Genomic DNA, 25009 nt, shown 5'->3' on the forward strand with positions numbered 1-25009 from the left:
AATACAGGTTAAGTCAAGCATAAACACACTATAGCCATGCTGTCATACTAACAAATGTCTGCAGTTTGTGCAATCACACAAAGCCTGCTGTGTTCTTATAATCAAATCAAATGTATTTAGAAAGCCATTTTTACATCAGCAGATGTCACAAAGTGCTTATACAGAAACCCAGCCGAAAACCCCAAACAGCAAGCAATGCAGATGTAGAAGCACAGTCGCTAGGAAAAACTCACTAGAAAGGCAGCAACCTAGGAAGACGCCTAAAGAGGAACCAGGCTCTGAGGGGTGGCCAGTCCTCTTCTGGCTGTGCTGGGTGGAGATTATAAGAGTACATGGCCATTAAGGCCAGATTGTTCATCAAGATGTCAAAATGTTCATAAATGACCTGGAGGGTCAAATAATAGTAAATAATAGAGAGAGAGAGAGAGGCCTGCTCTGTTCCAATAATGGCACATCAGTAAATACAGATTAACAAAACAAACCAATTCCATTCAAACTTCCCCAGCACTTGCTGAAACACTGCTTACAATATGAATGAAGAATACAGAGGGACAGTGGCCTGTTTACCAGTTAGAATGCATTATCTTTCATAGCCAGCCTGCTTTACAAATGCTTCCTTATCTGTCAAGTCATGTATCACTAAATTCAATTAGACCCACATACATATTTTCATATGTGGCAAGTGAGCTGTGAACGGGAATGGTAACAAACAACCTCGGCCTGAGACAGGAGACAGAGAGCAAGAGGAAGCTATTTAAATAGAGACTGAGGCCAAGACTGACACAGTGGTGGTAGAGACTATTTTATTTATTTATTTAAGTAGGCAAGTCAGACTATGGATATTAAACATGAGCGAACTCCAGTTAGTAATGACTCTCTGTGCTGAGTGTGTGTCTCCGTCTGTATTTATCTCTGTCTCTGTATGTCTCTGTGTGTGTGTGTCTCTCTCTTTCTCTGTGTGTGTGTCTCCCTTTCTCTGTGTGTGTGTCTCTCTTTCTCTGTGTGTGTGTATCTCTGTCTGTCTGTGTGTGTGTGTGTGTGTGTGTGTCTCTATGTGTGTGTGTGTGTGTGTGTGTGTCTGTGTGTGTGTGTGTGTGTGTGTGTGTGTGTGTGTGTGTGTGTGTGTGTGTGTCTCTATGTGTGTGTGTGTGTGTGTGTGTCTTTGTGTGTGTGTGTCTCTGTGTGTGTGTCTCTCTCTCTCTCTCTCTCTCTCTCTCTCTGTTTGTCTCTCTCTCCTCTCAACCTCTCCTAGCCCTCTATCTCCCTGTCTCAGACCACTCCAGCTCCATCTACTCATCCTGTCCGTTGGCCCATGTTAGTGTTAATCTTCCCCAGGCTGAACACTCCCTCTAGTGATGGACACAGGCAATTCCTGAGGATGGGCCAACAGGCACTGCGAATGTTGCCATCCACAACAGACTCACACAGACAGCCCACACAGGCTAGATTGTAAGTGATAATATGATGTCCCCACTGCTAACTAGGAAACATAGTGTATTGAGAGGATGGTTAATACTGTAGGTCTTAGGATATAGGTCTATACTGAATAAAAACTCATGCACAATCTCTCTCTCTCTTTCTCTGTCCTTCTATCTGTCTCTCTTTCTCACATCCCTCACACCAATCCTGATTGCACACTTTCCTTACGTGCAAAGTATGTTCAGAAAGAAAACCCCACGTGTACATTTAACCATTAGAAAAGATAACAATGCATGGTTTGTCAATAGGGCTCTGCTCCATCAGGGTAGCTCACTGCCAGAGCCAAGCGTCATATGAAGATGGTACTATAACTACAGTCAGTGAGCACGATATGCTATATCAAATCCCCTGATGGAAGAAACAGAACCCATACAGGTGGAGGCTGGGTTGGTGGTGGGATATCAGAAACAGCAAACATAGAGGGTAACAGCTAGTTACAGCAGCAAGAGACACCAGCGCATGAGAGCGGGTGACATCCGGCATCGAGGAAGCATGTGTAGAACTGGTCAACTAAATAGACTGCATGTAATTGGCGTGTGAATCCAATTGGTGCAATATCAGCTGATGCAATCAACCACACTCAGGTTTCCCTTCTGAACTGGTTACGCTTCATTTCACCCCCAAACACACACACGTACAGTGCATTCGGAAAGTATTCAGTCTCGCTTGACTTTAGTTACGTTACAGCCTTATTCTTAAATGGATTAAATGTTTTTCCCCCCTCATCAATCTACACACAATCCCCCAAAGTAATACAAAGCAAAAACAGGTTTTTAGAAATGTTTGCAAATGTATTTAAAGTAGAAAACTCAAACACCACATTATCATACATTTTCGGAACCTTTACTCAGTACTTTGTTGAACCACCTTTGGCAGCGATTACAGCCTCGAGTAATTGGGAATGACGCTATTAAGCTTGGCTCACCTGTATTTGGGGAGTTCTTACCGATCTGCTCTACAGATCCTCTCAAGCTTAAAAGCTGACAGTGTTTTATATACTTATTTTATGTTGAATCCTGCGACTCTGTTGGGCTAAATTGCTGTGAGCGCTGCTGTCTGTCCCGGGATCCTGCCAGATTCCGTACAGGAGAGAGACGCGAATGCCCAGCTAGCCACACTGGCTCGGCGATCTCAAATGGAGGCCGCTAATTGAATGTTTCCAGCGTTGCAGCAGCTTTGTTTACTTTGCTTTGTTCCCGGACAATATGGACTGAGCTGACTTTCAATGTAGCAACTGCTTGCTTGCAGAGGACTACAGGAGCAAAATACCTACTCTTAGCAATGAAGTAGCAAATCTACATAAGCTACTAGGGAACCCACGCCCACCTACTTTTTTATTTTTCTACCGCCCCAGTAGCCGCATGCTGCTCTTGTCTGGTGGAAGTTTTGCCGCTGTGTCGGCTCTGCACAGCCAACTCGCCGGTGCTAGGCAGGGTTCCAACCCTGAAGGGGTCTCCCCCTTCTCTGGAGAACGGAGCTGATCTCGACCCAACCAACCAGCCATGGAGGTACGTCACTTGCCGTGGAAGTCGAAGAAGGCGTCCTCTGGCAACGGAGGTCACCATGAAGATGTTGAGCCAGGAACTGACACAGACCAGAAACAGCTTTGCCGTCCTGGATCCAGAGGTTCCGGCGCCTTCGTCCTTTGTGGCTTCCCAATCAAGATTGCATCTGGAGGTACCTGCATCTTCGTCCTCGGCTCGGTCTCCCTCTCTAGTGGCTTCTACTTCGGGTTCAGATCCTCAGAGCTCCCAGCCTCATCAGACCGTGAGGCTGCCTGAGTGACCAGCCCATTCAAAATCACCAGCTGTCATCATAGGGTGTGAAGGATTCAGCAGACTACTGGCATTACACATCTGGCTGAAATACTGCTGTAGCTCTGCTGGAGTCACTTTTATTGATAACTTTGACACCATCTGGAAACAAAAGATACTCAGGAATGACGGAGTCCATCCAGTCCATCCAAATCATCTTGGCTCCTGGACTCTGTCCACGCATTTCAAGGCTAAGTTGAAACAATGACTGGTAAATGATCCAAAACCGGCTCAGTTAATCCCTACCATTGTGACAATGAGTCATCATAATGCTGCATCAAATGTACATTTGAAATCGGAAGTTCACATACACCTTAGCCAGATACATTTAAGCTCAGTTTTCACAATTCCTGACATTAAATCCGAGTAACAATTCCCTGTCTTAGGTCAGTTAGGATCACCACGTTATTTGAAGAATGTGAAATGTCAGAAGAGTAGTAGAGAGAATTATTTATTTCAGCTTTTATTTCTTTCATCACATTCCCAGTGGGTCAGAAGTTTACATACACTCAATTAGTATTTTGTGGCATTGCCTTTAAATTTTTTTACTTGGGTCAAACGTTTCGGGTAGCCTTCCACAAGCTTCCCACAATAAGTTGGGTGAATTTTGGCCCATTCCTCCTAACAGAGCTGGTGTAACTGAGTCAGGTTTGTAGGCTTCCTTGCTCGCACGTGCTTTTTCAGTTCTGCCCACACATTTTCTATAGAATTGAGGTCAGGGCTTTGTGATGGCCACTCCAACACCTTTACTTTGTTGTCCTTAAGCCATTTTGCCACAACTGTGGAAGTATGCTTGGGGTCATTGTCCATTTGGAAGACCCATTTGCGACCAAGTTTCAATTTCCTGACTGATGTCTTGAGATGCTGCTTCAATATATGCACATCATTTTCCTTTCTCATGTTGCCATCTATTTTGTGAAGTGCACCAGTATCTCCTGCCACATAATACCCCCACAACATGATGCTGCCACCTCCGTGCTTCACGGTTGGGATGGTGTTCTTCAGCTTGCAAGCCTCCCCCTTTTTCCCCCAACCATAATGTTGTTCATTATGGCCAAACAGTTCAATTTTTATTTCATCAGACCAGAGGACATTTCTCCAAAAAGTACAATCTTTGATCTCATGTGCAGTTGCAGACCGTAGTCTGGCTTTTTTATGGCGGTTTTGGAGCAGTGGCTTCTTCCTTGCTGAGCAGGCTTTCAGGTAATTGTCGATATAGGACTCGATTTACTATGGATATAGATACTTTTGTACCTGTTTCCTCCAGCATCTTCACAAGGTCCTTTGCTGTTGTTCTGGGATTGATTTGCAGTTTTCGCACCAAAGTGCGTTCACCTCTAGGAGACAGAACGCATCTCCTTCCTGAGCGGTATGGCAACTGCATGGTCCCATGGTGTTTATACTTGCGTACTTTGTACGTACAGATGAACGTGGTGCCTTCAGGCATTTGGAAATTGCTCCCAAGGATCAACCAGACTTGTGGAGGTCTACAATTTGTTTTCTGAGGTCTTGGCTGATTTCTTTGGATTTTTCCATGATGTCAAGCAAAGAGGCACTGAGTTTGAAGGTAGGCCTTGAAATACATCCACAGGTACACCTCCAATTGACTCAAACGATAGCAATTAGCCTAACAGAAGCTTCTAAAACCATGACATCATTTTCTGAAATTTTCCAAGCTGTTTAAAGGCACAGTCAACTTAGTGTATGTAAACGTCTGACCAAGGCTAAGTTGAATTGTGGAATTGTGATACAGTGAATTATAAATGAAATAATCTGTCTGTAAACAATTGTTGGAAAAATGACTTGTGTCATGCACAAAGTAGTTTTGGCAGCAGCTAATGGGGATCCATAATAAATACAAATACAGAGGAACTCTGGGGCTCTGTCAGAGTCACCATCGGGATCTTGGTCACCTCCATGACCAAGGCCCTTCTCCCCCGATTGCTCAGCTTGGCCGGGCAGCCAGCTCTTGGAAGAGTGTCGGTGGTTCCAAACTTCTTACATTTAAGAATGATGACTGAAGAATGACTCCGGGATGCTGGCCTTCTAGGCAGAGTTCCTCTGTCCAGTGTCTGTGTTCTTTTGCCCATCATAAATGTTTATTTTTATCTGAGATATGGCTTTTTCTTTGCAACTCTGCCTGGAAGGCCAGCATCCCGTAGTCCCAGAGACCACGTGTAACAACACCTGCACAGGAACCGTACATCCGAACATCACACCTGCAGGACAGGTACAGGATGGCAACAACAACAGCCCGAGTTACAGGAACGCACAATCCCTCCATCAGTGCTCAGACTGTCCGCAATAGGCTGAGAGAGGCTGGACTGAGGGTTTGTGGGCCTGTTGTTAGGCAGTTCCTCACCAGACATCACCGGCAACAATGTCGCTTATGGGCACAAACCCACCATCGCTGGACCAGATAGGACTGGCAAAAAGTGCTCTTCACTGACAAGTCGCAGTTTTGTCTCACTTTATCGTCAAAGGAATGAGCGTTACACTGAGGCCTGTACTCTGGAACGGGATCGATTTGGAGGTGGAGGGTCCGTCATGGTCTGGGGCAGTGTGTCACAGCATCATCGGACTGAGCTTAGCATTGCCGGCAATCTCAACGCTGTGCGTTACAGGGAAGACATCCTCCCCCCTCATGTGGTACCCTTCCTGCATGCTCATCCTGACATGACCCTCCAGCATGACAATGCCACCAGCCATACTGCTCGTTCTGTGCGTGATTTCCTGCAAGACAGGAATGTCAGTGTTCTGCCATGGCCAGCGAAGAGCCCAGATCTCAATCCCATTGAGCACATCTGGGACCTGTGGGATCAGAGAATGAGGGCTAGGGCCATTCCCCCCCAGCAATTTCAGGGAACTTGCAGGTGCCTTGGTGGATAGTGGGGTAACATCTCCCAGCAAGAACTGGCAAATCTGGTGCAGACCATGAGGAGGAGATGTGCTGCAGTACATCATGCAGCTGGTGGCCACACCAGATACTTACTGTTACTTTTGATTTTGACCCCCACTTTGTTCAGGGACACATTATTCAATTTCTGTTAGTCACATGTCTGTGGAACTTGTTCAGTTTGTGTCTCAGTTGTTGAATCTTGTTATGTTCATACAAATATTTACACATGTTAAGTTTGCTGAAATGAAAAGCATTTGACAGTGAGAGGACGTTTCTTTTCTTGTTTAGTTTATAACCGACTTACTTTCAGTGTAGTGGGATTACACAACAATGTATTCACTGTTAGAGTGCAGGGGAATCCCTGAACACACTAGAACCTTAATTGTCTAAATAATCGATAATATTTCAACCGGACAATAGCGTATTCAATAGAAAGGAACAACAACGAAGGGCGCCGAATTGGTCACACGTGCCTAACCAGCTATGCATTCTTCCTCAGTCAACTGACAAAAAGGTCTCATTCTTCTTCATTTCTCATAAAACAAGCCTGAAACAATGTCTAAAGACTGTTGACATCTAGTGGAAGCCATATGAACTGCAATCTGGGTCCTAACCCATTAGATACTCTATAGGCATTCAATTGAAAATACCCACATCAAAAAATCCCACTTCCCGGATGTATTTTCCTCAGGTTTTTGCCTGCCATATCAGTTCTGTTATACTCACAGACAATATTTTAACAGTTTTAGAAACTGTAGGGTGTTTTCTATCCAAATCTACCAATTATATGCATATCCTACTTTGTTTACTTTGGGCACACTTCTCATCCAGACGTCGAAATACTGCCCCCAAGCCATAAGAAGTTAGCGGTGGTGGGTTTGGGCCAGCTACTGACGGCGGTGATATTGTTCTCATCCATGCTGACCCCTCCAGGTGTCAGTAAAAAAACAAGGAAGTTTACCGAGGTGCTGTTTTCAGTCTTCACATAAACGTTATGGTCAAGGAGCCATTGAAGAACCTTTTGCACATAATGCATGTGTTCCTTCAGGGAGTGGGAGTAAATCAGGATGTCATCATTGTAGACGATGAGAAAGCGGTTGATCATATCCTGGAAAATCTTATTCATAAAGGATTGGCAGACGGCGGGGGTGTTAGTAAGGCTGTAGGGCATGACCAGGGATTAGTAGTGCCCTCGTGTGGTGATAAAGGCCGTCTTCCATTCATTGCCTTCACGTATACGGACAAGGTTATATGCACTTCGCTGGTCGAATTTTGTATAGATGTTGGCGCGGCCCGCTTTTTCAAGGGTCGCTGGGATCAGAGGAAGAGGGAAACGGTTCTTGACCATGACGTCATTTAGGGAATGGTAATCAATACATGGACGAAGAGTACTGTCATTTTTTCCAACGAAGAAGCTGGACGCAGCCGGGGAAGAAGAAGGGCGAATGAAACCATTTTCCAGTGTTTCATCAATGCAAATCTCCATTGCCTCATTTTCCTGGATAGATAGGGGGTAAACATGGCCCTTCGGTAGGGACACTCCAGGGAGTAAGTCAATAGCACAGTCTCCTGGGCCATGTGGTGGCAGAGTGGAGGCCTTGATTTTGCTGAAGACATTGTTGTACTGAGCGTATTCAGATGGTATGGTGGGTGGCACAGCAGAGGCAGAGTCCTCAATTGTGGTGGCTCAGCAGGTTAGGCTGAGACAACTGGTGAAGCAGGTAGAAGACCAGGACAGTAGTTCACCTTGTCGCCACGAGATGGCAGGGTCGTGACGATAAAGCCAGGGGTGTCCGAGGAAGAGTGGCTGTTTGGGGGATGAGAGTTCCATGATTTGAATGATTTCTGTGTGGAAGACTCCAATCTTCCAGACCAGGAAGATTGGAGGGTCAGGTGGGCAATGAAGCCCATGCCCAATGGCTGCCTGTCCAGGGGTGTTAATCCTAAAGGGAGGGGTGACAGGTTTTAGATCAATGTCAAGCTCTTGTACTAGCTGGTGACCGATAAAATTACCTGCTGCTCCCGAATCTATCAAGCCCTCTATGTACCTAGTAACCCCCTTCACGGTTATCAATACTGGGATGGAGAACTGCTTCTAGGAGATATTTAGAAATAAGGACACGCCTACCTGCATGGCAGCGGAGGGACCCTTCTCATCTCTCCGTAGGGGGGCGAACATGGCAATGGCTGAGTAGATGATCTTTCCCAGTATAGGCAGAGCCTTTCATGGATCCACCTTTGATGTTTGACACACGGGAGAGGAGCATGGCCCAACTGCATGGGCTCTGGAAGACTCGGACGGGATGACGGAATCATGGAAAGAGAAGGTTTCGGGTTCCTGGGTGGCAGAGTTCTTTGGTGGCGATGAGCTGGTTGATAGAGATGGACATACGAATGTATTGATTTAAATCCTGAAGGTCACCTCTACAGGCCAGCTCTGCCTGAAGTTCCCTGTTGAGCCCTCTTCAGTAGACGGTAGGTAAAGCAGCCTCACTCCATCCACTCCCTGCAGCCACGGTGCGGAACTTGAGGGCATAGTCGGCAGCTGAATTGCGTCCTTGCTGAAGTTCTATGAGGAGGCCTCCTATAGGACGACCAGAAGGAGAGTGATCGAATACCTCTTTGAAGAGGGTGTGGAAATGGGTCTCAGATCTGAGTTCTGTGTTGTTGTTCAGTCCATATGGTGGTGGCCCAATCCAGGGCATTGCCTGTGAGTAGGGACAACAAAATACACCCTGCTCTTGTCGGTGGCGAAGTTAGTGGGATTGTGCTCAATGTATTTGCTGCATTGCATCAGAAATCCCTGACATTTCCCAGGTGAACCGTCATATTTTCCAGGCATGGATATGAATGAAGGAGGGCTATGGGTTACGATACCTGGCATCGGAGGAGTAGGGATAGGTAGGCAGAGAAGACGCTCCCTTGCTGGGTTAGGCGCTGATGTTGCTCCACTGAATCAAATCAAATCAAATCAAATTTATTTATATAGCCCTTCGTACATCAGCTGATATCTCAAAGTGCTGTACAGAAACCCAGCCTAAAACCCCAAACAGCAAGCAATGCAGGTGTAGAAGCACGGTGGCTAGGAAAAACTCCCTAGAAAGGCCAAAACCTAGGAAGAAACCTAGAGAGGAACCAGGCTATGTGGGGTGGCCAGTCCTCTTCTGGCTGTGCCGGGTGGAGATTATAACAGAACATGGCCAAGATGTTCAAATGTTCATAAATGACCAGCATGGTCGAATAATAATAAGGCAGAACAGTTGAAACTGGAGCAGCAGCACAGTCAGGTGGAAGTTGAAACTGGAGCAGCAGCATGGCCAGGTGGACTGGGGACAGCATGGAGTCATCATGTCAGGTAGTCCTGGGGCATGGTCCTAGGGCTCAGGTCAGTTGAAAATCAATTCCGTTTTTAGGTGAGGTATTCTGTAATGAATACTCAGGGAGAAAAATGTGTAGATTCATGTGCAAAGCGCAGCAGGGTTTATTTCGACCTTTGCAGAAGGCAGGAATCGTGGTCACAGGCAGGCAATGGTCATACAGAGGTAGGCAAACAGGCAGGTGAATCAAAACTAGGACTGAAGGCTATAATTTATTTTACATTTTATTTAACCAGGTAGGCTAGTTGAGAACAAGTTCTCATTTACAACTGCGACCTGGCCAAGATAAAGCAAAGCAGTGTGACACAGACAATAACACAGAGTTACACATAGAGTAAACAATAAACAAGCCAATAACACAATAACCAAGTCAATGATGCAGCAGGAAAAAAAAGGTCTATATACAGTGTGTGCAAACGGCATGAGGAGGTAGACAATAAATAGGCCATAGGAGCGAATAATTACAATTTAGCAGATTAACACTGGAGTGATAAATGAGCAGATGATGATGTGCAAGTAGAGATACTGGTGTGCAAAATAGCAGAAAAGTCAATAAAATAAAAACAGTATGTGGGTGAGGTAGGTAGATTGGGTGGGCTAATTACAGATGGACTATGTACAGCTGCAGCGATCGGTTAGCTGCTCAGATAGCTGATGTTTAAAGTTGGTGAGGGAAATAAGTCTCTAACTTCAGCGATTTTTGCAATTCGTTCCAGTCACTGGCAGCTGAGTACTGGAAGGAAAGGCGGCCAAATTAGGTGTTGGCATTGGGGATGATCAGTGAGATACACCTGCTGGAACGTGTGCTACTGGTGGGTGTTGTTATCGTGACCAGTGAACTGAGATAAGGCGGAGCTTTACCTAGCATAGACTTATAGATGACCTGGAGCCAGTGGGTCCGGCGACGAATATGTAGCGAGGGCCAGCCGACTAGAGCATACAGGTCGCAGGGGTGGGTGGTATAAGATGATTTGGTAACAAAATGGATGGTACTGTGATAGACTGCATCCAGTTTGCTGAGTAGAGTATTGGAAGCTATTTTGTAGATGACATCGCCGAAGTCGAGGATCGGTAGGATAGTCAGTTTTTCTAGGGTAAGTTTGGGGGCGTGAGTGAAGGAGGCTTTGTTGCGAAATAGAAAGCCGATTCTAGATTTGATTTTGGATTGGAGATGTTTAATATGAGTCTGGAAGGAGAGTTTACAGTCTAACCAGACACCTAGGTATTTATAGTTGTCCACATATTCTAGGTCGGAACCGTCCAGGGTGGTGATGCTAGTCGGGCAGGCGGGTGCGGGCAGCGAATGGTTGAAAAGCATGCATTTGGTTTTACTAGCGTTTAAGAGCAGTTGGAGGCCACGGAAGGAGTGTTTTATGGCATTGAAGCTCATTTGGAGGTTAGTTAGTACGGTGTCCAAGGAAGGGCCAGATGTATACAGAAGGGTGTCATCTGCGTAGAGGTGGATCAGGGAATCACCCGCAGCAAGAGCGACATCATTGATATATACAGAGAAAAGAGTTGGTTCAAGAATTGAACACTGTGGTACGCCCATAGAGACTGCCAGAGGTCCGGACAACATACCCTCCGATTTGACACACTAAACTCTCTCTGCAAAGTAGTTGGTGAACCAGGCGAGGCAGTCATTAGAAAAAACAAGGCTATTGAGTCTGCCAATAAGAATACGGTGATTGACAGAGTCGAAAGCCTTGGCCAGGTCGATGAAGACGGCTGCACAGTACTGCCTTTTATCGATGGCGGTTATGATATTGTTTAGTACCTTGAGCGTGGCTGAGGTAGTAAACTTTAGATAAGCAGGGCAGTATGGATATAGTTCTGTAACAGTTTGGGTCTAGGGTGTCACCCCCTTTGAAGAGGGGGATAACCGGGGTTGCTTTCCAATCTTTAGGGATCTCGGACAATACGAAAGAGAGGTTGAACAGGCTGGTAATAGGGGTAGCAACAATGGCGGCGGATAGTTTTAGAAATAGAGGGTCCAGAGTGTCTAGCCCAGCTGATTTGTACGGGTCCAGGTTATGCAGATCTTTGAGAACATCTGCTATCTGGATTTGGGTGAAGGAGAAGCTGGGGAGGCTTGGGCGAGTAGCTGCGGGGGGGAAGACCCTCAGTCCTCTATCAAATCAAATTTATTTATATTGCCCTTCATACATCAGCTAATATCTCAAAGTGCTGTACAGAAACCCAGCCTAAAACCCCAAAACAGCAAGCAATGCAGGTGTAGAGGCACGGTGACTAGGAAAAACTCCCTAGAAAGGCCAAAACCTAGGAAGAAACCTAGAGAGGAACCAGGCTATGAGGGGTGGCCAGTCCTCTTCTGGCTGTGCCGGAGGAGATTATAACAGAACATGGCCAAGATTTTCAAATGTTCATAGATGACCAGCAGGGTCAAATAATAATAATCACAGTAGTTGTAGAGGATGCAACAGGACAGCACCTCAAGAGTAAATATTAACATTTTAGGGTTCCATAGCCGCAGGCAGAACAGTTGAAACTGGAACAGCAGCAAGGCAAGGTGGACTGGGGACAGCAAGGAGTCATCATGCCAGGTAGTCCTGACGCATGGTCCTAGGGTTCAGGTCCTCCTCAGAGAGAGAGAGAATTAGAGAGAGCATACTTACATTCACACAGGACACCGGATAAGACAGAAGAAGTACTCCAGATATAACAAACTGACCCTAGCCCCCCGACACATAAACTACTGCAGCATAAATACTGGAGGCTGAGACAGGAGGGGTCAGGAGACACTGTGGCCCCATCCGATGAGAGCCCTGGACAGGGACAAACAGAAAGGATATAACCCCACCCACTTTGCCAAAGCCCTACACAATATTGTGCTGCTGATGCCAGGTGCCATAGCAGTCTCTTTCTGCTGTAAAACAGAGGGTCACCAAGCATGTGGCGCAGGTGATGGGGGACTTAATTTTGCAAAGATCACAGCGACGCCTCCATGCTGTGCCCTTTTGGCCCTGAGGCACATCCATTTCTGCAGAAATAAATTTGGGCAGATGAACACCACTTGTGGCAGGAGCTGGATGAACCAGCTTCAGTGGGGGATGGACACCTTGGCCCTGGGGGCTGCCATTCGGAGTCAGTGTCAATGTGAAAGAAAATGTTCAGTTAGAATAGTTTCACATATGAGCCCTGTATCAACAGGTATAATAAACAGATATATATATAGAGTACAGGGAACATAAGGTTGAATATATTATTATGACCTGCTAGATCTACTGTCTCTTTTATATTGTGACATTTCAACTAGATCTACTGTCTCTATTATATTATGACAGATCAGCTAGATCTACTGTCTTTATTATATTACAACAGACCAGCTGTATCTACCGTCTCCATTTCACTTTGGCCATTGTTGTGGGCCTGCCCTCCCATCAACAGCCTATTTGAATAGGCTATTTCATTTGGGGGGGGTGGCAGGCACACGCATCTCACATTTCGTGACATTACATGTTTATATATTGCTTCTAAAAAAAAATTAAATTCACAAATAATATTGTATATTATAAATTTCAAACAAGGGCATTAGCATGATAAGAACTTACCAGTCCAAACGATGTCCACTCCCGTTCAAAAAATATCCCTCCACAATCGCTAAATTAATCGTCCTACAACAATCTCTGTCTCACTTTCCAAATCAATTTATTCTGACATTGTGTGTACATCTGTATTTCTAGACTTAGATTTAGCTTTCTCTGACTTAGTCACCATAATGATTGATATATAAACAGCTGAATCTGCGCGTTTATCCAACAATGCAGTGCGTAACAGGTGTTTCTCCTTCCGGTATGAAACTTCAATAGCGAATTATTCTCTTTACGCTGGAGCTTACTACATGGGTTGGTCTTGCAACACATAAACATGACCTACTGCCGTTTACCTCAGCTCATTGGCTATCTACCCAGCTAGATTTCAAGACGATCAGTGGTCATTGGGTTAAAAGACAGTCAATCAATGAAACAGCGGGCAAATCATTGGTGCACAATGGTGTCATGACTTGTTGTCTTCAAATCGGATTCTTTCAGTCAATACGTCCCGCGAAATGACCCATCAGGTTTGATTGTGTTACAAACAAACCAGTTGATTGCAGTGAAACCAAACATGACTGGAAAAGTCACGTTCTGTGTGGGTTATTTACCTGGAATGTGTCGGCAAAAATAGAATGAGACGGAATTCACGACACAAGCTGTTCACAAAATGTTTCGTGTTAGGCTACAAAAATGGATTTTATCAAACAAAAGATCATTCATTGTGTAACAATGAGCATTGGAATTGCAAACAGACGAAGATCGTCAAAGGTAAACAATTTATTTTAATGCAGTTTGTGATTATGTTACGCCTGTGCTGGTTAAAATTGTTGTTTTTTATGGGGCTCTATGCTCAGATAATTGCATCGTATTCTTTCGCAGTAAATCCTTTTTTAAATCTGACAACGCAGTTGGATTAGCAAGATTCTATGTTTTCGATACATGTGAGACACTTGTATTTTCATGAATGTTTAATATTACTGTTTATGTAGCGATCACCGTATGTTGTGGGATTTCAGCCCGCTAGCGGGTTCTCTGAAGATAGATGGGGGCGATCAATTCACAAATGGTGTCCAGGGCACAGCTGGGAGCGGAGGGGGGTCGATAGCAGGCGGCAACATTGAGAGACTTATTTCTGGAGAGATTAATTTTTTTTATTAGAAGTTCGAACTGTTTGGTTATAGACCTGGAAAGTAAGCCTGCAAAGTTCTGTCAATCTCTGCAGTAGATTGCAACTCCTCCTCCTTCGGCAGTTCTATCTTGACGGAAAATGTTGTAGTTGGGTATGGGAATCTCCAAATTTTTGGTGGCCTTCCTAAGCCAGGATTCAGACATGGCTAGGACTTCAGGGTTGGCAGAGTGTGCCAAAGCAGTGAGTAAAACAAATGTAGGGAGGAGGCTTCTGATGTTGACATGCATGAAACCAATGCTTTTTCGATCACAGAAGTCAACAAATGAGGGTGCCTGATGACACGCAGGGCCTGGGTTTACCTCCACATCACCCGAGGAACAGAGGAGGAGTAGGATGAGGGTACGGCTAAAGGCTATCAAAACTGGTCGCCTTGAGCGTTGGGGACAAAGAATAAAAGGAGCAGATTTCTGGGCATGGTTGAATAGATTCAGGGCATAATGTGCAGACAGGGGTATGGTGGGGTGTGGTAACAGCAGAGGTAAGCCCAGGCACTGAGTGATCATAAGAGAGGTTGTATCTCTGGACATGTTGGTTATAAATGAGTGAGGTCACCGCATGTGTAGGAGGTGGGACAAAGGAGGAATCTGAGGCATGATGAGTGGAACTAAGGGCTCCATTGTAAACTAAAACAATGATAACTACCTAAACAACAGTATACAAGGCATATTGACATTTGAGAGAGACATACAGCGAGGCATAAAGTAATCACAGGTGTTGATTGGGAGAGCTAGCTAAGACAATAACGGGTGAGACAACAACAGCTAATCAGCTAAAACAACAACATCAGGTAAAATGGCGATGACTGGGCAGAGGGGGTCGATTCGCGGCTGAGGCCGACAGATAAACAAAAAATAAACAGAATGGAGTACCGTGATTAATGGACAGTCCAGCAGGCATCAGCTATGTAGCCAAGTGATCACAGGGTCCAGGGGGCAGCAATAGATGGAAAAGGGAAGCCGCGGAGTAGTCGCTACTACGCTAGCACGCGGGCGACACAACGTTTAAAGTTAGTAGCCTGGGGCTCGTAGAAGTGTCACAAAAGGCACAAATAGAATGAACTGAACTGAGTAACTAACACAGGTGAAATCAATGAACAAAAATGAAAGACAGGGCTATGTTCAAGAACACAAAGAAACAGGGCTATGTTCAAGAACACAATGACACAGAACACGAGGTGGACCAAGAAAATAAATGCAGATCCTTACAACTGTAGCTGTTGGTAGGCGCTACTGTTACTGCTAGCTAGCTATACCCCAGTTGGGAAAAGACACAGAGAGGCATTGGTGGCAGACAACATATGTTGTGAGGCTTTTATTTGGGCTGCCTTGAAGTGGTAGCTACAGACAATACCTGCAGACTTCAGTATTTCCTTATTTACTGTTATACAGGTATCAAGAGTATCATAGTTGGGACACAGGATAACAATGAAATAAAGCAGACTGCTTGCCCTAGTGTTCCTCCTGCGTATTAAAACCTTTCCATAGTGAGGGTGATAAAATGGATATAGTAGAGACATAAAGAGAGGGAAACAATAAAAGCTATGGCGAGAGAGAGAGAGAGAGAGAGAGATTTATTTATTTATTTATTTGACATTTTGTTAGGATGAAATCTCTTGAGATGCACCGTTTAGTTTTCAAGAGCCCCCCAAAAAATAATAATACTTACAGACAGACAGAGATAGATAGATAGACAGACAGACAGACAGACAGACAGACAGACAGACAGACAGACAGACAGACAGACAGACAGACAGACAGACAGACAGACAGACAGACAGACAGACAGACAGACAGACAGACAGACAGACAGACAGACAGACAGACAGACAGACAGATAGATAGATAGATAGATAGATAGATAGATAGATAGATAGATAGATAGATAGATAGATAGATAGATAGATAGATAGATAGATAGATAGATAGATAGATAGATAGATAGATAGATAGATAGATAGATAGATAGATAGATAGATAGATAGATAGATAGATAGATAGATAGATAGATAGATAGATAGATAGATAGATAGATAGATAGATAGATAGATAGATAGATAGATAGATAGATAGATAGATAGATAGATAGATAGATAGACGGAGAGTGAGAACGAGAGAGACGGAGAGAGAGAACCAGGATGTGTTTATGTGCTGTGTTCAGCTCAATGGGCCTCGCTGCAGAAAATTGCTGCGTTGTCGACGTAGCAGCCAGAAGAGCAAAAAGTAGTGTAAGCTGAAACACCAAAAATGTGTCAGGGTAAGTATTTATTTAGTTACACGCTTGTTACCATTCATTACTCAACATTACTGCAGGTTTTCAACTCAACTCTGTCTGAACTCAGGCTTTATAATAAAGTATGAACAGAGAGAGAGAGAGACTGTAACTAACGATTTTTACATACTTTAATTAACAGGGGGTGATGTGTGTGTTTTTCTGTTTGTGTGTGTGTGTTTGTGCCAAACTCTCATTCAGCAATTTACCACCAAACACTTGTTAAGTAATGCTACTGCTGTATAATCAACTTACGGTTTATCACATTCCCTCATTAAAACAAAGTTGCATCATCATTTCCCCCTTATGGCCTCACATTTCAACAACAACAGTGGTAGTAGCTATTTACAGTATAATCAATCTGGGGACTGAGGAAACTTCAAGGCACACACCCAGACATACCAGGATGTCAGGCAATCTCCTCGTCTTTTTATTGAGGCCTGCTAGAATGAATCCCAAATGACTGATTGAGTCCCCTATACTCTACATAGTGCACTCCTTCTGACCAGAGCTATATGGCCACTACATAGGGAATAGGGTGCCATGTGGGACGCAGCCCTAGACAGGTAATATCCAGATACATAAGGAGAGCAGTAACAACCCTTCTGTAATTATGTAAACTGTCTGGAGGTAGAAATCGGCTATTGTCCAATGGAGCAGACAGGTGCTAGCCTACGTACGATATCAAAGAGATTTGGAAGCAATTAACACCTTACCTAAGGGCATTGTTCACACAAGGCCTTCATGAGATCCACATTGACAACACCTTCCTTGTGGTGAAGTGTTTTCATGACTAGGCCCCGGAGCATTTCCTGACTTGATTAAACTCTGGCCACTAGTTATTATAGGCTATCAGAAGGGCCCAGAGTATTACCTTAGGCATTAAGTATAGGCTATCACATGGGCCCAAAGTATTGGGATATGCAGTCAGGGATAACTCCAGGCCCTTTTCATTCATAACAATCACACATTTTGTAAAAAAAAAAACTCCAAAGCAGTGAACCTAGCGAGCTCATTTTCTGATGCCCCTCCCTCTCAGCAAAACTCCTCTAAACAGAAGGCAAATGAATAATGCATTGATATCTATGATCTCTCTCTCTCTCTCTCTCTCTCTCTCTCTCTCTCTCTCTGTTTTACTGAGCACTGCTCTATTATTAGGTTTCAAATCAAGCTCGTCTTTACTTCTCTTAAAGAGTTATTAAAAATGTAAATGTGTGAATGCAGAGGGGGTGACTATCATTTGTTTAGAGGCGACTTTCATGAGAATAGTCAAACTCAGAGATACAGAGAGAGAGAGAGAGAGAGAGAGAGAGAGAGAGAGAGAGAGAGAGGAATATTATCTTCCTTTAGAAAATACAATGGGAGAGACAGGAGTTCGAAGTCACATACTGCTTGCTTCCCCAGACTGACTCTGTTAGCACATCTCCTATCATCAAGCCACATCTATTTCCCTCCACTAAATGAAAGATGCTTACGCAATATGTTTGGTAATGGCCGATGTTTGAGCAGGTTATTATCATTAAAATCTAACTGGGAATAAAAAGGGAAGGAGAAGGGGATAGTAAAGTTAATGTGGCGTGGCCCCGTTTTATGGCCACAGTCTTTTTCATAGATAAACTGCTAGATCATTTTAATTAGACAGTGTGTTAATTGAGTGTGGGTCCTGGGGTATAATGTGTCATTATTGGTCTGCATCAATGGCCACCCCTCACAAGAGTGACACCATTCACCCGACTGAGTGAGAAAGAGAGGGAGAGAGTGACAGAAAGAGGAAGGGGAGGGAAAGTGTTTGGGGGGAGGGGTGGAGGGGGGAGTGTGAGTGAGAGAGAGGTAGGGGATCTCCCACCTCAACATCCTCTCTGACATTATTACTTAGTCATTGCGTTCTGCCTAGTGTGCTAACATTCAGGAAATGCCAAGAGAGATCGACGTTACAAGGTATCCCACTTTGCCTAAAAAAACGGTGGTAAAGGTCAAGACTCTGTGCCCAGGGAGAGCATGCTGCATATACCACCTATTTCGATCTACGTACTACACTGCACCATGCAGTCAAACCACTACCATGCAAAACTGGTGTTGGAGAATTAGAGAGAGTCAGACTACATCAGTCCAACCACTACCATCCAAACTGCACTGGGATCAGCTGTTAGAGAGCCAGAGACAATGTCACGGTCGGCTCCTACTTTATCCTGAGATACCCCCTGTGGAAAAAGAGGTTGAATAGAATGAAGAAGAAACCAGATCACATTTGACACTTTTATATTCATGTATTTAACACCCACACACAGACTCTCTCTAACACACACTGACAAACTCACACACACGTACGCCACAAATGCAGCTCAGTGCTCTGTCAAAATCCTTGTATTGCAGAACGGGATCAGTGGCCAAGCGTATTATTACACTCAAGTCATACATTCTTAACGTGTCCTTCCTCAAAGGCCTACTCTAGTACCTCTACCGTGGCGATGGCACAGGAAACATAATGAGACCATTAGCTTGGTGATTGACTGCCTTCAGAACCTTTCGTCCAATGGGTAGCTCCGAGCCATGCAGGAGACGGGAGTCTCAAGGTTTTTAGTGACTTCTGAGGTCTTAGATGTTGCTCTGTTCCAACAGCAGGTGCTATGTAATGTGAGTGTAATTGAACTTGAATGTGTTGTAATGTAGGCATCAATGCAGCATCAATGCAGGCATACTGGGTTAATGTGTTTCTATCAAACGCTGATAAGCCAACTGTAGTTACATTAAACTATCTTCATCGGTTGGTCTTGGAGAGCAGGTATGACAAGGAGTTTCATGACCTGGCCCGACCAGGGAAAGTTCACTAAGGTGAAACGAGGACCCTATGTATAATTCCATCACCTTTCACAACTTTCTCTCAATCCAGTCCATTAACTAGATAATAAAGTTATCTATGCATGTAGTCAATCTTGATAAAGCGACTAAACAAGATGCTAAACGCTAGCCGGAAAAGGTTGGGTCAAGTGCCAAGACGTTAGCTCTTGGGGGCAAGTCAAGACGAATCATCCATTTGGTCATGGCGGCGCATGACGTCTTGCCACCAAGCTTCACTACTTCCACTGCAGAGAGGAAACAAGGGCTGGGAAAACACATTTGTAAACACGAAGTAGACAAAGAGGGGAGGGGATGGAGGAATGAAAAGAGGAAGAGTCCCTTTGGAAGAGTGCATTATTTATCCCATCCTATCCTCCACTCTTCCATTCTTCCTCTAGAGCAGTTAGTTCGTTCCACAGCGGTAGGTAGCAAAATAGTGCCACTTTTCAAGCCATTAGCATCACTAAATGGAAGGGAAGCCATCCAAGGGGTGAGAAGAGACACAGACAGGGCTAGGAACGAGCCCCTGTGTACATCCTAAATCATGTTCCAGGTCTCTGCATGGATGCCAGAGCTGTGTTTAGCTATGCCAACCGACTACGCCACCCTCTCCTCACTGTTGGTGGGTGCAGTAAGGGGGTTGGCGAAAAAAAATATTCTTCCAGACGAGTGGATGTGGTTGACTAAGGAAGTTCATTTCAGTTCAGTTCGATTCATTTCAGTTTGTAAAATTAATTTCAGTACATTTCAGCTGAGTTCAATACATTTCAATTTAGTTCAGAACATTTCAGTTAATTTCAGTTCAATTCATTTCAGTTTATTTTGAGGGGAAGAATCCATGTGTACTAACATAGTCCTTCATTCAGGTTGAGGAGCCAGGTGCTTAAGTCTACTAAATGTACTGCAATTATTGAAGAAATTAAATGTCTCCAATTATGGTCCAGACAGTATGCCAACAGTATAATTAATGAATGTGTATGAAAGAGTTCCACATGTACAGTACATTACTGTAGCCTTACAAAATGGGTATCTTAAACTACTGTGTGTGTGTGTGTGTGTTTATGTGTGTGTGTGTGTGTGTGTGTGTGTGTGTGTGTGTGTGTGTGTGTGTGTGTGTGTGTGTGTGTGTGTGTGTGTGTGTGTGTGTGTGTGTGTGTGTGTGTGTGTGTGTGTGTGTGTGTGTGTGTGTGTGTGTGTGCGTCAATTAGCTCTCTGAAAGAGATGTAGGCATTTTAACCAACTAACAACATTGATAACCTGCCAGATATTATAATGAACTCTCCTTACATTAAAGACCACTCACAGAGTCCTACTCTGCATCTTATACAAATTCATATTTAGATTTTCCCCACTGGATGTATGAAGAACAAAGAGAAAACCGTGTGTTGTATCATGAAGAAAAAACATCAAGATAAAAAAGTGGCCATATATCCTGCCAAGGCAGGCAGATTTTCCTGCACTATTGACATATACCGTATGTAGATATTTACTATCAGCAAAGTGCATTACTGGAAGCAATGTCTTCAAAAGCAAGTGGATGGGTGAAATACATGATCAAGGTTGAAAATCACTTAGGAAAGTGGCTTGTATCATAGTAATGATAAGCATGAAGCACAATAATGGCAGCCATTTTGTATCCACACTGGCAGGAAGAAGGAACCCTACCATTAAATTCATAAACACCACTGAGAATGAGAAACTGGACGCTCGGCCCAAAGGGAGGCTTTCTCCCCATAGGGAGGCTAGTATCCACCCAGGGCTCAAGCACACAGACAGACAGAGAAGAGACCACATTAGCCTTGTCTACCTGCCTCAGAGGGTACCACCTGCCTTGGGGAACAGAACACACCATAACACCTCTACTACCCAGGTCACCCTAGAGGAGTAGTGGCACAGGGCACAACACATATCAGGGAGCACAAGCGGAGCATTCTGAGTAGAAGTTAAAAATAAAAAAAAGGGAAAAGATGGAAAGGGAGTGTGGTGGCACAACGACAATTGAGTGAATGCATGGGTGAGGCCAGAGTAGACTCGTTCAGCCACCCACCCCCACCACACACACACACACCAACCCTAACTGCTGTGGTTAAGTTAGAGTTAGAGAACTTCAGGCTCCATCAGGCCGTCCTTGAGGGCATAATTCATCACCCATTCAATCAGGAGCTAAAGCCCAATGAAGATGAAGTAGTCCAGTACTAGTGTCTGAGAGCTGGAGAAAACATGCTTGAGTAGGCAGTCAATCCCCCTTGCCTGGCCATAAGAAAATATTTCAAAATGGATGCCTGTTTCTGTATTCAAGATAACTATTACAGATTTACAACTGGGGGAACGGAGGCAGGGAGTTGGGCTGGCTGTGGTGGACATTACACCCAGAAAAACGTTTTCACACACACAGAGCCAAGCGCATACACACATACACACACACACACAGAGAGAGTCCGCACGCACACTCACACTCACGCGCACACATACACACACACACACACACACAAATGTCCCCAAACCACCGCAGCCATCACTGTGAGTTAAAAAAACAAGTTCATGCAGTGTGTCATAATTATTTCAGACAGAGGACTGAAACTGAGGGATTCATTTTTTTTATCCAAATGAAATCAAGCAAAAAGAGGCAGCCACCACAACAAAAGAAACATATAAGAATTATTAAAAGAGCCCAGTGGCTTTCTCTTCTTTGAGTCTGCATGATTGTGGAAATAACTTCAATTTATTTCACCATGTTATTCTGTTTCAAATGAAGGCCTCTAAGCCCTTTTAGGGGGGATGAAATCATGTCAGTATTCCAGCCGTTTCAAAATCAAATTGGGATGGAATGATGCTTCTGGAAGATGATTCATCTGTGTCATAACAACCTGGTATTTATTAGAAACCTGGAGTATTAGCCAGAACTGGGACAGGTCATATCATTAACATGGCCTACACGTTCAATTGTGACCTCAGTTAAAAAGTACAAGCTGTCTTCACTCACAGAGGATGAGACGAGTTGTAGTGCATCAACAATTAATACCCTTATGTAGACTGACAGATGTTGGTGGCAGAACAACATGTATGGACCAAAATCAGATATGACATACCAGTTCTCCTCTGTGCAGTTGTAAATCTGCTATTACGGGCTCATCACCACAGGTATTGATCACATATGCCAAGGCATATTAAGAACAGTGTTCTAAGTGCTGTGAATGTTTGCTAGGGAAGTTCAGGCTTCACTAGGGTCCCTCCCTGGATGATTCCATTAGAGACCATTGTCTCAGGCTCTGTATCCCTACAATAACACACCACTGCAGATGTAGCTTTTAGGAAGCACAATGATAGTCTCTCGTACATTGTACGCCACCCTTTGGAGTGTCTGTGTAAGTGCAGGTAACAAGCGCACCGATTATTAACTTGAGGAGCGAGGCATTATTCTGAATAGAATTTACTCTGGCATGATGATAGTCTGCAGACTAATTTATAAAAAATCTATATGAATGGTGGATATGCATATAAAGTCCACATAATTCATAGGCATAGAATATAATTATTAAGCTAGGCCTATTAAATATATGGCTTTTGTAAAGGAATTGTGAACATAGAAGCAACAGGAACAAGCCAGCAATTCAGAGGACCACATAGGCTTGCTTTCATTCAATGCGAAATATCTTTATTACAAGTAAAGAGTTCAAATAATTCATATCCCCGTCAAAAATATTTACAAATCTTCCCGATCAATTGGCCTAGATTGGATGAAAAATATTGGATTCAAAGCGACATATAAACGATCTATAACAAAACATATATATTGCAAAATACAGGGCACGTTAACAGTTATAATTTATTTCAGTCGTATTCATTACATATAAATGAACTAAAACTAGTGGAATTCACCTGTTAGAGTAACCTATATGCGCAAGAATAGTGAGTGTTTTCCAACCGCTATGTGAAGCAATGCTGCTATCGGTATGGCACGGGCACGGAGTCTGCAGCAAGCAAGCATATCTCCGTGTGCAATAGCAATACCAGCCCAACCTGGCCCCGAATGCTTCTGGAGGTGCTGAAACCTATGTGGGATATTGCCCTGCTGTGCGCAACTGAACCAATGTACCTGTTACAGTGGACAAATAACTCGCTAAAACAAGCGAATATTTCCGTGCGGAAAACAGTTTGGATAAAATAAGCCTTTACGGTTCTTGACGAAACGTGCTGCTTCATAATATACAAATGTTTATTTTGTGAAAAACAAATACACATGACAAATGGTGAATAATCATCACTTACGCTGCTGTTTTGCCCCGACCAGTAAACCACTGCGTGGTTATGCGCTGAGTCTCCGGTCAAGGCGAAAGTAGTGCTGCTTAGTTTGGGATCATCTCCTCTGGAAGTCCCTCGACCCTCATCCCTGTTCCACTTGAATTCAGATCGGCCCAGTCTGTGTCCGTCCAGTAACGGACCAGGACTCCTTCTCTCATCCGATGTCTCTCCTTCTAAACCGGGGCCACCGGTCATAAGGCTCTCCCTAAACTCGGGAGTTTCGGGACCGCTTCGCTTCGCTCTCTGTAACGCAACATCCTCAGCACCATCCTTGACTTTACCCAAATCATTCACCCCAATATTATATTCCCCACGGTACCTTTCTTCGTTTTCACTAGACCCAGTTAAATCTTCCAGAGCGACTTTTTGGGTAATTCCATCGTCATTGAATCTCGGCTCATTCACAAGAACACCTGCCTGTTGGGTGTCGCTTGGTACTCCAGTATTTTGGTCAGTAACTCCGAGTAGCTGGCGCTCCAGCGGGACCTGTTCCAGAGCTTTGGCCGCCTGCCTCGTACCATCAGCCGCGTGCGTACCGATATCCATCTGTAATTCCTTCAGGTGTAGCTGGACCGGCGACTGGCACGATGCGCAAGTTATCTCCGCCTTGGCATTTAGCGGGGTATGAGCGGAGATCAGAAACCAGGTACACAGAGTTAAGTGCAAGCCTGGGCAGAAGCCAAGCCAAGTATCCATTGCTGGTATTGTTAGAGATTTTGGTCCAACACACGGAGCGGGAAAACCTTATCCAACCGAGGACCAACTCCTCCCGAAGTCGGTGAGATTGTTGGGGTATTTAGAAAAGCGCTCTTCAGCTAAACTGTTCACGTTCAAGGAGCTGGTCGCGGGAGCCACCACATAGGGGAGGAGCTGTATCGAAGCCGAGCTGCCGAATGTGCGCCAGGATGAGAGGGAGACTGTGAGAGAACCCGAACGCAAGAGCGAGAGGAGAGCGAGAGCTGAAAACGGGAGAGAGAGAGAGAGAGAGAGAGATGCGCCGTGGCTTTCACACTGATGGTGATAGCCCACTAGTAATCGAATATGATATGACCGATAAATACCTATTCAACATAGCTTTCACCAGATAGATAACATCTGACGATGTTCGTATCAGAGTCAAATCAATGGTGTCAATGTATAACGATGCTTGATGTGATTAGGGACCAGGATGTCCAACACATTATAATCTTCACAGTGCTTCAGAAGTCATTCTTTTTATTAACCGGAATCAAAGTAATTGGTTTTTAATGTACTCCTGTCCAAAGGAAACGGTATTTCCTGAAATG

At 44.4% G+C, this 25009-nt stretch overlaps 1 protein-coding gene across 1 annotated transcript in view; it reads right to left on the reverse strand.

Moving 5' to 3' along the window:
* sorcs3 (sortilin related VPS10 domain containing receptor 3) overlaps positions 1-24660 on the reverse strand; it is a 200644-nt gene extending 175984 nt beyond the window's left edge. Inside the window, exon 1 of the mRNA XM_024401532.1 lies at positions 23691-24660. Within this exon, the coding sequence (XP_024257300.1) occupies positions 23691-24419 (729 nt within the window). The 5' untranslated portion in view covers positions 24420-24660. The remainder of the gene's footprint in view (positions 1-23690) is intronic.
* Positions 24661-25009: the final 349 nt, after the last annotated feature.

The sequence above is a fragment of the Oncorhynchus tshawytscha genome, linkage group LG32 (genome assembly GCF_018296145.1).
Source record: "Oncorhynchus tshawytscha isolate Ot180627B linkage group LG32, Otsh_v2.0, whole genome shotgun sequence".
Taxonomy (NCBI): domain Eukaryota; kingdom Metazoa; phylum Chordata; class Actinopteri; order Salmoniformes; family Salmonidae; genus Oncorhynchus; species Oncorhynchus tshawytscha.